At 41.2% G+C, this 16,509-nt stretch overlaps 1 protein-coding gene, 1 long non-coding RNA gene, 1 other non-coding gene and 1 pseudogene across 5 annotated transcripts; all 4 read left to right on the top strand.

Annotated features, from left to right (window-relative positions):
• The first annotated feature begins 332 nt into the window (after positions 1-332).
• LOC147296450 (uncharacterized) lies at positions 333-14,894 on the top strand (annotated as a pseudogene).
• LOC147296453 (uncharacterized) lies at positions 4,254-5,810 on the top strand. 2 transcript variants are annotated; one of them, XR_015120573.1, is made up of 4 exons: positions 4,254-4,407; positions 4,511-4,580; positions 4,955-4,996; positions 5,267-5,810. It is a non-coding gene; the product is annotated as an uncharacterized LOC147296453 (long non-coding RNA). The 2 variants fall into 2 exon arrangements; XR_015120572.1 differs by having other exon boundaries at positions 4,955-5,043.
• Positions 8,206-8,279, top strand: TRNAT-AGU (transfer RNA threonine (anticodon AGU)). Its single transcript has one exon. It is a non-coding gene; the product is annotated as a tRNA-Thr (tRNA).
• On the top strand, positions 12,358-14,408 carry LOC147296451 (dicer-like protein 4). 2 transcript variants are annotated; one of them, XM_086233419.1, is made up of 5 exons: positions 12,358-12,733; positions 12,815-13,089; positions 13,170-13,536; positions 13,793-14,138; positions 14,312-14,408. In XM_086233419.1, exons 1-3 carry the CDS (start codon positions 12,586-12,588, stop codon positions 13,401-13,403), a joined length of 657 nt encoding a protein of 218 aa, XP_086089545.1. In that variant the 5' UTR covers positions 12,358-12,585; the 3' UTR covers positions 13,404-13,536; positions 13,793-14,138; positions 14,312-14,408. The 2 variants fall into 2 exon arrangements, with proteins under 2 accessions (XP_086089545.1, XP_086089537.1); XM_086233411.1 differs by having other exon boundaries at positions 14,239-14,370.
• Positions 14,895-16,509: the final 1,615 nt, after the last annotated feature.

Below are 16,509 nucleotides of genomic sequence, written 5' to 3'. Positions count from 1 at the left end.
CTAGTGCTAAATTTTATTGTTTGAGGGAGAATACAATGGGTGACGTATAAGTTAATCTTGTAATAACTTGTGTTAATTTGTACGTCATGATTATATGTGACTTTTTTCTTACATCATCTAACTTATTTTTATACAATGAAACTCACATATACATATGAAAAAAACATATATGACCGCAACATCAAAAACATTCATCTAACCTATTTTTATACAATGAAACTCACATATACATATGAAAAAAACATATATGACCGCAACATCAAAAACATTCCTCAACAAAATGAGGTTACCCCAACAGAACATATCTACAATGTTTTTAATTTATTTAGAATATGGCTGATAAATCTGCATACAGTATCAGTTTGAAGGCGTTGGTGGACAAGAGGAGCAAACAAAGTGATCTTCATAGAGTCTGATAATGATTTTGTTGATGTTCTTTTCAGTTTCTTGACGATCCCCATGGGAACAATTTTCAGGCTTGCCTCTAGTCATTCTATGCCAGTTGGAATAGGCTGCATGGCCAATTTGTATTCAAGTGTTGAGAACATTCATGTACGGCATTTGAAGGCTGAAGGATACAGAGCAATGCTGCTATGTCCCCGCAATAAGTTCAGCACTCTCTTCTTTGTTTATGAAGCTTGGAGTCACGGATGCTAGTAGTACAGAGGAGATGACTTTCAATGTTGGAGTTGAAGAGGTAAATGTAGTGTTGACCTGTTCCATTTTGTTTGTTTTTTACAACTTTAGCAGTGGTTTCTGACCCCATCTTTTTTTTTATTACAGATTTTGAATTTGTTTATGTGCTCATTGGAATAAAAGACTCCTTTGTCAGAAGCTCTGATGAATCATAAACCAGAACAAAAATTGAGCAATGAAAATGTTAATCAAGGAATATGCATTGAACCTCAAATGGCAGGAGACGCAGTGAATGAGAAAGGAAACATTTCTGTGAAGCTAATGGTTAGCAAATCTAAGAAGAGGGTTTGTTATGCAGAAGCAGGAGAGGATTTTGTTAATTTGCTCTTCAGTTTCCTGACGCTTCCTCTTGGGTTTGTTATAAAGCAGTTGGGGAATGGATCTTGGAAAGGATGCGTTGATCAGTTGTACAAGAGTGTTCAGGATGTTGATGAGCAATATTTGCAGTCAGATTACCTTGAGGCGCAAATTGAGCAGGTTGGCAAGGTGGAGGTTAGTGTTTTTGTTTTTCCAGGTGAAAGAGGTTTGTTAATTATTTGTTATGTTTGAGCTGAATACTTGGTTTTCAATGCTTCAAGATATTATAAAAATGTGTTGAATTATTATAAATTCTGTTTTCCAATGCTTCAAGATATTCATATTTAGTGTGTGTGTTAGGTCTTTGCTATTCTAATTGTTCCTGTCCCTTACATTGTTACTTGCTGCAGGCTGGTTCGTCTTTTGGTGGCTTCTTTTCTTTGTGACTCAGCTCTCACCAACGTCTTCCTTAGCCAACCAAAGAAAGTTCAATGACTTGAGATCCCTTATATATATTATTTGACGACTTTGTTGGTGTGTGAGAAACTGGAATGGTTGTTTGTAATTTCCCATGTCCTTTTTATTTTGGAAGGGGGGGGGGGGGGGGGGTGCAATTATTCTTCTTCTTGTTGTAGTCTGGTGATGTTGCTCATTGGTTCAGTTGCCAGTTGATGATTAATTTGTCTTTTGAAGTTAAATTATAAAGCATAAACATGCCGGCCCTGAGTTTTGTGGTTTACTTGTTTGTAATTATAATCCTCTCATTCCCTCTACCATATTATTTGAGAGGGAATGGAGGTACACAATTGGTAGAATAGTCTAACTTTGAATATGCATAATTTCTGTGAATTATTGAGAATTGAATATTGAAAAACTTGATAAATATAACAATTTTATTGAAAAAATAGAATATTACATCCAAAAAGTCACAGAAGAGATTATCTGGGTGGGCTTGATGGGCCACACCCAATTGTGAGGCCCAAAGGCAAAGCCCAGCGAAAAAATAATGCTTACACTAACTACCGACATTGAAAGGCGGTGCGTTAACAGCCCTAATATTAAAGTTGGGATAGGCTGGATGGGCCAAACCCAATAGTGAGGCCCAAAGGCGAAGCCCAGCGTAAAAATAACGCGATCGCTAACTACCGACATTAAAAGGCGGTGCGTAATTTTTACGCAATTACGCACTGCCTTAGTCTCAATAATAAATAACGGTCACCTCCATTCACTATTCCTTCACCAACACACTCACACTCAGTCCTCCCTCGATCACTCACCTCTCTCTCTTTCTCTCCAATTCCCATACCTCTCACAATGCCTCTACTCCACCACCGCCCTTCCCCTTCCTCAAACTCCCGCCACTTTCGACGACTTCCTTGAAAGAAACCCTAATCCAAGTCATGCCTGGTGCAAGGTATCAAATTCTTGTCACTCACTCACTTTCTGTATATGTTTATTGTTTATATGCGCTTCTTTCTTCGTTTTATTGTTAATTTATGTATTTCCTTTTCCCCCTAGTGTAATTTATGGTTGAAATCCCTTCTTCTGCATATTCATTATGTTCTCTCTCCCACAATTGGAGTTGGAGGTCTCTAAGTAATTGGTGTTGGTGTTGCTCAAGTGACTAATCGATTGATTACAGTCAAGTATTCATTATCGCTACTCATAATGCATATTGCTCTCGTAGTTCAGTTGGTTAGAGCACCATTTTAGTAAGCGGGAGGTCTTGAGTTCGACTCTCAACGAGAGCAAATCAAAACTACTTCAATTCTGTGTATGGTTCAGTGTTAATTGTTGAACTATACCAACATTGCATTCTCCATATGTCCCATCCAACATTGATACACCTTCATCTGTCACTTCCATTCTGCTCTGTTTTTGTTGAATTAAATAAATTATGTTTTATCCTATTCCTATGCAAGGGCGAATCATGAGCAGAAGATCCTCCTCCTCCTGTTATATACATGGTGGTTGACCTTGTGGTGGGAACTGGGAAGGTCCGAGTCATGGCTAATGCAAGGTCTCAAGTTGTTGTATGACCATTTATATTTATTTATTTTATTACGGGTATGACCATTTATATTTATTTGTGCTAATTTCTTCCTTTTATTGTTAATTTTTGTATTTCCTTTTCCCTTGGTGTTGGTGCTTGATGGTTTGGCGTTCTTTTCCTCTCCCCAAGAATCTAACTAAGACTTTAATTAATTGTAATCTCATCTGACCTAATTAATGTCGTTTCAAATTAACAACATTCTTCTTCAAAGTTGGTTCAAGGTTTCGATCATTGCTTAGAGCATTGCCAATTTTCCATTTCTAGGGTTCCGCTAGATGATGTGTTTATACTTTATAGTTGCTGCGATTTAAAGAGAAGGCAGGCAAATGAATTTATAGCCGTAAGATATTGATATTGCTTAGAGTCACTGCAGTGCAGGCAGACAGACATAAGACATTGACAACGAAAAATGCATACATCAATCAGGAAGTGAAAGGAAAAACCACAAGAGTTTTTTATGGTTATGGTTATGGTTCTTGATGGTTTGGCCTTCTTTTCCTTTCCTTTCCGTTATTTTGGGACCTCAAGAATCCAAGACTTTAATTAATTGTAATCTGATCTGATCTAATACCTAATGTTGTTACAAGGTGATGACACTTTCAACCTTATTTCTTTCTTTTAGTTATTGGTCGAAGGGTTGAAAAATAGCTAAAGAAGGAGGTTGAACAGGCTAATGAAATGTAATGATATCATCTTTTGACTATTTTATGTGCTTAGTAAGTTTGGGTACCCCCTCCCTATGATCGTTCTATCTATCTATCTTATGTTTCCTTCTTTCTTTCACCAACTAAGTTACTCACTATTTATTGCTTTCTGAAGTCTTGTACTGTCTCATGTTCTGTTTGTAAGGTGAATTGGAGGGAGGGAGGGAGGGAGGGGAGGGGAATGCTATTTTTTAAAAATTACGAACTCACGTCGGTAATCAAGGCAAGGATGCATCCTTAACCAGCAATTGTGGATTTGTGATTGGGCAGACGACACATACAGACGTTACAGTATGTCTCTTTTTATTGGGTGTGTGTGTGTGTGACAATGTGTCTGTATGCTTCAAAATACCATGTAGTTCAGCACTAATATAAATTGGGCACTTCGGTCAACTCATTATTTGATTTTAAAAGAAACTTAAAAAGAAAGGAAGATTTTAGTTATCCTTCATAGTTTCATCCATGTACAAATTTTAGTTATGCTATTTTCTGCCCCCCTGGTTGTAAATAGGAATTTAAAATTGTTCCCTTTGTGGGTCAGTCAACCTTAATGTGTTATTTCTTACTCTTAATGTAAAATGATGAGTAGGTGGGTGGTCTATGATCAGGAAAAAACCATCCACCACAGCATGGAAGAAGCATGACAGTTTTTGAAAGGTTAGCTTAATGGTTGATTTCACTCCATGTCCCTGATGTTTTACTTCTTGACTCTGGTGATTTTACTAACATGAAATTGCAAACTATTATTGAGGGCACGCAGCAACAGTGGGATCTGTGCTTGTTACAAACCTTAAACAGGATTCAGTAAAGGAGAATGGGATTGAGTGGAGGTACCGTTTGCTTCTTTTTCTTTCTTTATTACATATACTTGAAGGAATATTTATATCTTACTATTGTTATTTTGTTATTATTATTCACTTGCCCTCCTAAACCCTAAGGAATAATACTTGAGGATTGCCATCTCAATAAAAATCAGCAAATTCCAGTTTCATACTTTTTTATCCCCCAAAAATCTTGGTTCTTCTTCTTCTTGCCTAGTGGCTCAAGATGATGAATCGGTGCTTGCATATTTTCCACCTCTATCATGCATTAATTCCCTTAATATCTATCCAGTGATTCCTTGCACATTTAGTTCCATGAAATACCTCACGAAATCATTGAGAAGCTGATAAGAGTTGTTTATCTATCTGGTGATTCCTTGCAGATTTATTTCCATGAAATACCTGATGAAATCATTGAGAAGCTGGTAAGAGTTGTTTTGTATGCAATTGGCTGTTTCACTTCTTCCTTTTGGTGAGATGAAAAAAAAACCTTTTGCTTTCTTTTTTATGCAATTTGTATGCAAAGATATTTCATAATCTTTGGCTTCTTAAGCAATCTCTCTCTCTCTCTCTCTCTCTCTCTCTCTCTCTCTCTCTCTCTCTCTCTCTCTCTCTCTATCATGTAGTGGATTTGGATTTAATTTTGCAATAAGTATCAGATATGTAATGGATTTTTGGTTTATTATATCTTGCAGAATGGGAAAACTGCAGAAGTGAAGCAGATTGCCACCGCATTTTATGAAGCTGAAGTCCGTTCAGAAGATGTTATGGTTAAGTCTTAGTTTCTGATCAACTAGTTGTTTTAATCATTTATATTACTTCACAACTAGTTGTAGAGCCTATGTCTTGATACTATCTATTAGTAAAGCTCGAAACACTTCCACAAATTTGAATTGGTGGTACTTCTTGGTACTTCTTGCTGGTAGGGACAACTGAGAGCGTGATGGGACTTCCCAGAAATCTCACTATGAGACTCCTAAAAGAGGCCCTATAGCTCCAGTAGGCAATTTGCAATTTTTTATTTACCTGCTACCTGTTTGTCTAAGTGACACCTCTTTTATTCTCTTTTGTTGTTCAACTTCTGATTTAGCACTCCACTCTTGGTACCGCATTTGTTTTGAACTATATTTGCTTCTTCAAACAAATTGTTTATCAAATGTTGAACAGGATTTCCCTATCTCATTTTGTATTGGTGTGTTTCTGTTGATATAGAAGCAAACATGGGCCCAAATAATTAGCTTAGGCCATGTCAGCTGTAGGTGGTACGCTTATATGTTTACATGTTAGTAGTAGTAGTGAAGAATGTTAGAAACATGGAACTACATCACTCAATTAAGGCTCTGTCTTCCCGGGAAGAAAAAAAAAAAGAAGACTCATTTTCCCTTCGAGGACTGCACGGTAGCAAGACCAAAGTGAGTGAGTGAGTGAGAGAAAGCCCAGAAATATCATCACACAGTCTCTCCGCCACCTACAGATATTACTATGCTAAATGAAAAACACGGTAGGAGGATGTATGTTGGACCTTAGGACTAGTCTCTGAGGCTGGATGTTCAAATATGGCATACTAGTCTCTAAGTACCCAAGTGTTTGGTGCATATTATAGTGAAGAGACAATCCCAGTATTGAATTTGTGTGAATTGTTAGATAAGAAGTGGTTTCAGATTTTGTGTTAAGTATCAGATAAGTAATTTTGGGTTTATTATATCTTGCAGAATGGGACAACTGCAGAGGTGTAAGAGATTGTCACCACATTTAATGAAGCTGAAATCCCTCCAGAAGATATTGTGGGTATCGAATTCTCGTCACCCCCAATAACTCACTTTTTTTTTATATTTATTATTATTCATATATGCTTCTTTCTTCCTTTTATTACTAATTTTTGTATTTCCTTTTCCTAGTCTAATTTTTGTCCACGTTCATGAGTTGTGGTCTGATCCACAATTTCTAGTGTTTTTGTTTTTAATGTAGAAAATTTTATATTTATTTAATTTATCTACAGTTTATTTAATTAAATGGATCAGATTGGATCCGGCCCTATAAAGAAGATCCAACCCGCAGCCGACATTAAAATGGGCCCAAGCCAATTGTCAAGCCCATAGGCGAAGCCCAGCATAAGTAACCGACATTAGGATGTTGGTGATTTAAAATTACGCACCGCTTTAATCTCGGCCCAAGCCTATTGTCAAGCCCAAAGGTGAAGCCCAGCATAAGTAACCAACTTTAGGAGTCGGTGCGTAATTTTTACGCACCGCCTCAATCTATTATAAATTAAATCTGTCTATGCGTCTATCAGACTGAGTTCAACAGTCACCGCCACCCACTAACGCGCCCACACAGGCCTCCCTCGCGCTCTCTCTCTCTCTCTCTCTCTCTCTCTCTCTCTCTCTCTCTCTATCTCTCTCTCTCTCTAAGAAGAAGAAGAAGAAGAGGAGAGAACCTTTCTCTTAGTCTTCCTCTCCAGTCAGTCTCTGACGGCATTCCCATTCTGGTAGCATTCCCATTCCGGTAGCATTCCTATTCCGGTAGCATTCCCATTCCGGTGGCATTCCCATTCCTCGACTCCATATAAAGAAACCCTAATTCCGACTGGGTTAGTATAGTTTCCTTCCTTCACTGTGTTCTTTGTTTTATGTAATTTTTTTTTTTGTCTGATTTTTCTTTTCCATTCCCATTCCCATTCCCTGTACAGTTAATGCCTCCACTCCACCACCGCCTTTCACATTCGCATTCTCATTCTCATTCTCATTCGCATTCCCCAACCCAAACTCAAACTCCCGCCAGAAACCCTAATTCTGACTTCGAGTCCACCGTGACGATGCAAGGTTCCTTCTCGTTTATTTTCACTGCTTTATTTTTGGGTGCGGGGTATGTAACCTAGCTAGGTTGGTTGTTTGGATGAGTGGCTGAGATTCCAGGACGACCTGGTTAGTCAAGTATTTGGTGATCGTGCATTGGCGCTTGAGGGCTTGACCTGGTATATGACGCCTCCTCTGAGCTCTTTTGCTATAACTGTTAGATTTACCCTTTATGTGTTAATTATGATAATTTCTTTTCAAAATATTCATATTTTTTCCAAACTTTATGAGCTTTTTGTCTTTATCCAAATGTTGAGTTAATAATAATGAATGGACAAGCAGCTCTTTTTATGGGATCTGGACCAAAGGTGGTCATATGAATGAATGTTTGAAATTGGTATTCATGGTGTGGGAAAACAGTTTTAAAATTTTAATTAATTTTTTTTCCCCTAGTAATTGTTGATCACTCACTCTCTCACTCTGTCGAGAACAAACTTTGATTTCGGAGAAGAAAGATAAGGGAGGCGCTATGATGAAATTAAAAGTGATAACAAGGTTAAAATGGTTTTGTGGTTGTGTCATGCAGATTGTAAGCTGGAGGACTGGTTTGAAATTCCCAGAGGAAGTTGAGGCTAAGGATCTCATTTGCAAGCTCCTCTGCAATGTTGAGCAGAGGGTTGGTACCAAGGGAGCTAATGAGATAAAAGTAGTATGCATGACGCATGAACTCTCTTTCTTTCTCTCTCCATTTATTGGTTTCACGGATGATTTATGTTTTTTATGAAAAAGTTGACATGTGTCTCCTTATCTTAGGCACACCCATCATACAATATCAATATGCTCTCGTAGCTCAGTTGGTTAGAGCACCCGTTTAGTAAGCGGGAGGTCTTGAGTTCGAGTCTCAACGAGAGCAAATCAAAACAACTTCATTAGTCCCTCATACAGTTCTGTGTTACCAGCATTGCATTTGGTTTGTCCATATGTCCGAGCCAACATTGTTACACCTATTTGGCTATTGTTCTTATCTCAGTACTTCGAAGGTCCCACTTGCCAAGTAGCAGATCATGCGTTCAGTCTCTCCTCAAGGCTATCTGTTCAAAACCTTATGTCAGATACTTTGCAGAGTCCATAGAATTGAGTATTTACGGTTTAGGTTAAATTCTTTTTCAATAGCATATTTTAAATATCCTCTTTAAAGTATTTGATGTATTTTTACTTTCTTTCTGTGACAGAATACCACTCCGTGCTACTCATACTATGATTTCTATTGATGACAATTGCCCAGCTTCTAGAGAGAGAAGGGTTAACTTTGTGTCTCCAAGATGGAAGCATTGGGTTTGGTCAGGTTAGGTTTGGATTTAATATTTTTCTACTTAATCCACTCGCACACTTATGAAGATTATTAGACCATTCATGACTGATTGAACAGAGAAAAGAGAAAATCTGCTAGATGTGAAAGAGAAACTGAGGTTTCTTATTCATATGATGAAAAGAGCTCAGATCAGTTGCTTCCTTCCTCTGCTAAAGGCCTGATTTTCTTCAGTACTTGCTCATTATGTGTATAGTTCAGTGTTAATTGTTAAACGATGCCAGCATTGCATTGTCCATATATCTTGTCCAACTTTGAAGATTGGTGAATTAAAAATAATTAAGTCATCCCATCAACAGCTTCATGAAAAAAAAAAAAAAAAAAAAAAAACAGATAACATGCTTTACGCCTTTACCCAACCACCTTAAGTCTGATTGAAATTTCCTAAATTTTAATAGCTGTAGTCAAGTAGCATGCTTGGGCTCACGTGACGCATTTTGTTATGTGTACCACGTGAGCCATGTGCCACAGATAACACGTGGGCTATTATTTGATCAAAAGACGTGCCATGTCAAGTATAATGCACGTGAGCCATGGCCACGTGAGCCCAACCAAAAGACATTGATCAAATAATCGCTGCCACGTGGCTCACGTGCAAAATAGGGCTGATCAATTTGGCAGCCCACATGTGCCACCTTAAGCCACACACAAATGCACGTGGGCTGATCAATTTGGCAGCCCACATGTGCCACCTTAAGCCACACACCAAATTGCAATAGCTGTATTATGTAATTCTCATAAAATCACGTGCTTTATGTTATGTAACTTTTTCTTAGAGAAAATCATTAATAAAACCAAAGATATATATACAGTTGGAATTGGCATTTGACCCGTTACTTAATGCTTGTAAACTTCTCTTTTAGCTCTTCTTTCAACCTTCTTCTTTCTCGTCAGAGATTCTAAATTTATGTGCAGAGACAATGAGCAACGGACATTGAAAAGATAAGCTACTGATTAAGGCCATCTGGAATCAAAAGTTTTACTTAATAGTTTTACTTAATAGGTTGATTATTGTAATTAAGAATTTAATATTGAAAAGTCTTACTTAATAGGTTGATTAAAAAGTTTTTGGCCAAGAAGGTTGATTAAAAAGTTTAGTTAGCTTGAAGTGCTTCCAATTAAGTTACACCTGGAATCAAATGATCAAAGGAGATCAGAAAAAGCAGAATTGGTAGCTTCTAGCAAGCATTGGTGTACGTATATAGAACTTTCAACCAGTAGACCCGTGAAAAGCAGTATATAGAACTTTCAACCAGCCGCCAGCTTAATATCTTCTTCCATGGGGCACCACCTCCACCTGTTCCTACATATGGAACCTCCCTTCACGAGAATGCTGACCCACCATCTAAGCCTAAACCAAATGCTCCTACCATCATTGCCAAGCTTCATAAACCTTAGAAAGAAGCAGAAGACAAGCCAAGAAAGCAGCAAGACAAGCGTGGCTTGGGATTGCGTGAACTTCTTGATGGAGTCAAAGGAGAAGATGGTCTCCGGGAAGCTTATGGCGTAGGTGTCGATGCTAGAGTCAATGGATATGGTGGAATTGGCTGCAAAGAGAAATCTAGTGACTTTCGGTAGAAACAAGAAAATAAGACAAAGATAAATAGAAATCATGTTACACCAATTAAACAAAAATGAATTTGCTTCAGTGGTTCGGCATCTCCTCCTGATCCAACAGGTCCAAGGTTCGACAGAAGTCATAGATGTTTTGCAAAATTTAAATGGCCAGCCCACTTAAGCCACATGTCAGCCCACGGTTGGAAGCCGCGGGCCCACTTACGCCACGTGTCAGCAACGGTTGGAAGACCGCGGGCCCACTTGCGCCACGTGGTAGCCCACGGATAAAGCCTGCGGGCCCACTTGGGCCACGTGTCAGCCCACGGTTAGAAGCCCGCGGGCCCACTTACGCCACGCGGCAACCCACGGTTGGAAGCCCGCGGGCCCCTTGTGCCACGTGGTAACCCACGTATGAAGCCCGCGGGCCCACTTGCACCACGTGGCAGCCCACCGTTGAAAACCCGCGGGCCCACATAGGCCACATGTCAGCCCACCGTTGGAAGCCCGCGGGCCCAGTTGTGCCACGTGGCAGCCCACCGTTGGAAGCGCGCGGGCCCACATAGGCCACGTGTCAGCCCACCGTTGGAAGCCTGCGGGCCCACTTGTGCCATGTGGCAGCCCACGGATGAAGCCCGCGGGCCCACTTGCGCCACGTGGCAGCCCACAGTTGGAAGCCCGCGGGCCCACATAGGCCACGTGTCAACCCACGGTTGGAAGCCTGCGGGCCCCCCTTGTGCCACGTGGCAGCCCGCGGGCCCACTTGCGCCACGTGGCAGCCCACCGTTGAAAGCCCGCGGGCCCACATAGGCCACGTGTCAGCCCACCGTTGGAAGCCCGCGGGCCCACCTGTGCCATGTGGCAGCCCACGGATGAAGCCCGCGGGCCCACTTGCGCCACGTGGCAGCCCACGGTTGGAAGCCCGCGGGCCCACATAGGCCACGTGTCAACCCACGGTTGGAAGCCTGCGGGCCCCCCCTTGTGCCACGTGGCAGCCCACGGATGAAGCCCGCGGGCCCACTTGCGCCACGTGGCAGCCCACCGTTGAAAGCCCGCGGGCCCACATAGGCCACGTGTCAGCCCACCATTGGAAGGCCGCGGGCCCACTTGTGCCACGTGGCAGCCCACGGATGAAGCCCGCGGTTGGATGCCCGCGGGCCCACATAGGCCACGTGTCAACCCACGGTTGGAAGCCCGCGGGCCCACTTGTGCCACGTGGCAGCCCATGGATGAAGCCCGCGGGCCCACTTACGCCACGTGGCAGCCCATCGTTGGAAGCCCGCGGGCCCACTTACGCCACATGTCAGCCCGCGGACCCACTTACGCCCCGTGGCAGCCCACCGTTGGAAGCCCGCGGGCCCACATAGGCCACGTGTCAACCCACGGTTGGAAGCCCGCGGGCCCACTTGTGCCACGTGGCAGCCCACGGATGAAGCCCGTGGGCCCACTTGCGCCACGTGGCAGCCCACCGTTGGAAGCCTGCGGGCCCACTTACGCCATGTGGCAGCCCACCATTGGAATCCCACGGGCCCACTTACGCCACATGTCAGCCCGCGGACCCACTTACGCCACGTGGCAGCCCACCGTTGGAAGCCCGCGGGCCCACATGGGCACGTGTCTGCCACGGTTGGAAGCCTGCCGGGCCCTTGTGCCACGTGGCAGCCCACGGATGAAGCCCGCGGGCCCACTTGCTCCACGTGTCAGCCCATCGTTGGAAGCCCGCGGGCCCACTTGCGCCACGTGTCAGCCCACCGTTGGAACCCCGCGGGCCCACTTGCGCCATGTGGCCTCCCACTGTGTGCTTCCACGTGGCACAAGTGTCTTTTTGGCCATTTAAATTTTGCAAAACATCTTTGCCTTCTGTCGAACCTTGGACCTGTTGGATTAGGGGAAGATGCCAAACCACTGAAGCAATGTCATTTTTGTTTAAGTGGTGTAACATGATTTTTATTTATTTTACTTTCTTGTTTCTACCGAAAGTCACTAAATTTCTCTGTAGCCAATTCCACCATATCCAATTATCCATTAACTCTAGCATCGACACCTACGCCATAAGCTTCCCGGAGACCATCTTCTCCTTTGACTCCATCAAGAAGTTCACGCAATCCCAAGCCACGCTTGTCTTGCTGCTTTCTTGGCTTGTCTTCTGCTTCTGTCTAAGGTTTATGAAGCTTTGCAATGATGGTAGGAGCATTTGGTTTAGGCTTAGATGGTGGGTAAGCAGATTGGATGTTTGCTTCGCCACTAGGCATTGGCTGGTTAGTTAGCTTTAATTGTCTGTTCACCACAATCTTCGATGGAAGATGCTAAAAGCGATGCTTGTCTAAAAGCCATCGAAGAATTGCATAAACTGGGTGCCTTAAATGACTACCTCTTGATACAGAAAGACAACACAAATGTAGAGGAGCTGGTGCTAGACTCTTCTGATTCTGAAAGTATCGAAGGTTGAACAATGACAACTTGCTATTCAAACTTGGGTTTCTCTTATTCCCATTATTAATTATCTATGATTCTATTTGTGCCAGATGAGGATTCACGAGGAGAACTACATGAGATGCTAGTTCCTGCTGCACTAAAAGGGCCATGGACTAACTTGGAGGATCTTGTTTCCCTCAGCTCTTACAATATAAAATTTATTCCTGATCCTAATGACAGGACCTTTAGAAGCTTTGGTCTATTTGTCAAGGCACCTCTCCCAGTAGAGGCTGAAACAATGGAACTTGATCTTCATCTCGCTCATGGTAGATCTGTGATGACAAAGTTGGTCCCATCAGGATTTGCAGAGTTTGGCAAAGATGAGGTAGATAGTTGCTTTCAAAATAATATTAATTTTTCTTTAGTCTATCCCAAATTCTCAATGTTCACCATTTCTGTTTGCAGATCATGCTGGCACAAAAATTTCAAGAAATGTTCCTCAAGCTCATCCTCGACCGAACAGAATTTGTTTCTGAATTTGTTCCATTGGGAAAGATTGACTCTAGCAGATCGAGCTCATCAACCTTCTACCTTTTGCTTCCAGTAACTTTCGGTGAATATGATAAGCTCCGGGAGATGCTATTGACGGGACATTTCTTTCTTCGGATATTCGACTTGCATCAGGTTGCAGAAGCATAAGTGATGTTGAGAATAGTTTAGTTTATGCCCCATATAAGAATACATTTTACTTCATCACCAATGTTGTTCGTGGAAGAAATGCCTACAGCCCACATAAAGGCACTTTACGCTATGTGGATCATTTAATTAAAAAGTAGGCAACTGACTTCCTGTCTCCTTAATAACTTTTAGTCCATTAATATCATTTTATCTTCCTTCTGAGCACATGTTATATTATATTACATTGTTCTAAATTTTTCTGCTTACTGGCAATAATTTTTTATATGTGAAAGAATTTCACACATATAGGTGGATATAGACGTTTGCCATCTGTCTTAATGCACTTTATTTTCATAGATTTTACTTATAATTTATTTATTATGGGGCTTTTGCTTAAATTTTGGGAGCAGGTTTGGCATTCATCAAAGAACCTTGAACTGAACATTGGAGATTGTGAGCCCGCGCGGTACTTTAAGTGCTCTAAGGTTGGGCGTTGCTTCTGGGTTCACAAAAGTTTTAGTTATTACAACTCTGTTCGTTGTCATTGTGGGCATCTAACGGACTTGGAGACCTCTGTTTCAAGAGGCGGTGGTGAAGGTGTTTTTGTACAAGGACCAGCCAGATTTATAATCACTGATGATTTACAAGTGATGCCCGGCCCCAATTACTTCTGCAAGCTCTTCTTTAGTTAACAAGCTTGGGTTCATGGGTTGGGATACAATGCAGGAGTTGACTTTCAGTGTAGGAGTTGATGAGGTAATGATGCAGTATTGCAGTGCTGACATGTTATGCCAAGTTTTATTTTGGTTATAAGTTATAACTGAAATGCTGGTTTCTGATATTTCTATTTTTCCAGCTTTTGAATTTGCTTATGTTCTCATTAGAATCAAGGACACCTCTCACTGATATTCTGCTGAAGCATAAACCAGTAACACAATTGAGCAAGAAAGTTGGTTTAAAAGCGATTCGTCTAAACTCTCAATTCGTAGGAGAAACGACGAATGATGAAGCAGACATTTCTGTCAAACTCATAATTAGCAGATCTAAGGAGATGGTTTGTTACGCTGAAGCAGGGAAGGATTTTGTTGATTTGCTTTTCAGCTTTCTAAATGTTCCACTTGGGTTTGTATTAAAAAATATGGAGGTTGGGTCTTTGAGAGGATGCACTGATGACTTGTACAAAAGTGTTGAGGATCTTGATGAGCAGTACTTGAAGTCTAATTTCCACAAGGAAATGCTACTGAGTCCCAAGCTTCTCCCTGGATTTTGCTATGAGAACCATCCTTTGGGAATCAAGGAAGCCTCCTATTATTATGTGTCGGGTATGCTGACTGCTGATCCTCTTATCGCTTCTAATAAACTCGTGAAGTCTGTCAAATCATTGACCCCAAATCCTGCTCTAAGGAAGATGGTATTGCTCGTGGATTCTTGAAAGGACCGGCGATGTTCTTGATAACTGACAGCCTCAAAATAAGTCCGATATCTGTGTGATTTGGGTGTGCCTGTTACCGACATTGGGGTTCGAGTTGTCCAAGTAAGCAAGGTGGAGGTGAATTGTCAATTATAATTAAGGATGCTCAACTCCTTTAATTGAACCCTTGGTTGTAAATTTGTATTTTCTCTGAAACTTGTTATATAATGTGACAGTTTATTTCTTTCAATTGTTGATGTTTTAATTATGTTTCTTACTGGCAGGCTTTGCGTCTTTTAGTGGCTTCTTTTGCTTTTGACTCTGCTCTAACCAATGTTTTCCTTGGGGGGCTAAAGCAGCCAAAGCAAGAAAAATGAGGCCAAGATGCCTCTTGGTTTTCTATTATAAGAAGAGGATGTACGTGTTTGTTATATATATGTTGGGTGAAGAAGAGGATGTATTTGTTGCTAATTACAAATTGACTTTTACTAGTTTGCATATTGTTCTTTGCACTATCATTATTTATATGTCTTAAAGACCTAAATTTTGGTTGCCTTTAGCATAGAAATTTATCGGATGCACCTTGCTTATGGTTGTGGGAATTGAATACTGTCTCGTTTTCAGCATGCATGGAATAGTTACTGGTTAAAAATGCCCCGAAAGTTCAGACAATTCAGGAGGTCCAAACAGTAATTAGGCCATCTATTGAAATCATATTTTCAGCTCAACCCAAAATCACTGATCCCAAATTCTCCAATGGTGAAGATGAAAGTGCTTGTGGACTTTTCAAGGTCCTGCAATGTTCATTTAACTGATAGTCTTATCATAAGACCTTTATCGACAATCTTTAGCATGTCTTTTCTGAACTATTTGAAGGTACCATTCACTGACATTGGAGTGCAGATTGTGCATGTGGGCAAGGAGTGAGTAATCATATATAATTTTCTCTACAATAAGAGAATCATTGATTTTTGGTTACCTAATGGTTTGCTTATTTTAGAGTTGCATCTTTTGGTGGCATTTCAATTGTTTGTGACTATGCCCTAACCAATGCCTTTTAGGCAGCCAAAGCAGTGCTCTCTCAATCAAAACCCCCAATTTCCAGAAATAAATCCTAATCTAGTTTCTCCTCACTGTGTAATGACTGTAATCTCCCAGGAAAATGACTAAACCAATTAAAGAGACATAAGATGACAAAAATATCCCTTTATTCCATGCAAATATAGGGATGAAATTACAAATTCTAACAAATTATAGGGACTAAAATGTATTTTGACTAAAATTTCGCCGAAAATTTCGTTTTTTAGGGGTATCGAAATTTTAACACTAGTTTATGAATTTTTCGCCAATATTTCGCTCCGATCAACAAAACCCAGCCATTTTTCTGTCTGTCTTTTCCTTGGCAGTTACAAACTCAGCACCGGCATGATTGGGGAAGGAAGAGAGAGAATAGAGAGAAAAGAAAATTAGATCAGTGAGGGACTTGGGAGAGAGAGATCGGCGCTGGAGAAGGAGGACCGGAGGAGAGAGAAGAGAAATAGATATCAATGATATATTGATATGCCATATGCAGATATGTTGAGTCGCTACTAGCAGTGGCGGCTGGGACTTGGGAGAGATAGAAATGAAAGGGAAGAAGTGGAAGCCAGAAAGGAAAGAAAAAGAAAAAAAAGAAAAGGGAAGAAGGAAGGTCACGCACTCACGCCCCACGAGAAT

The sequence above is a fragment of the Dryas octopetala genome, chromosome 1 (assembly GCF_963921425.1).
Source record: "Dryas octopetala chromosome 1, drDryOcto1.1, whole genome shotgun sequence".
Classification (NCBI taxonomy): Eukaryota; Viridiplantae; Streptophyta; class Magnoliopsida; order Rosales; family Rosaceae; genus Dryas; species Dryas octopetala.
Note: the sequence above shows the minus strand (reverse complement) of the source record. Positions and strands in the feature narration are given on the sequence as shown.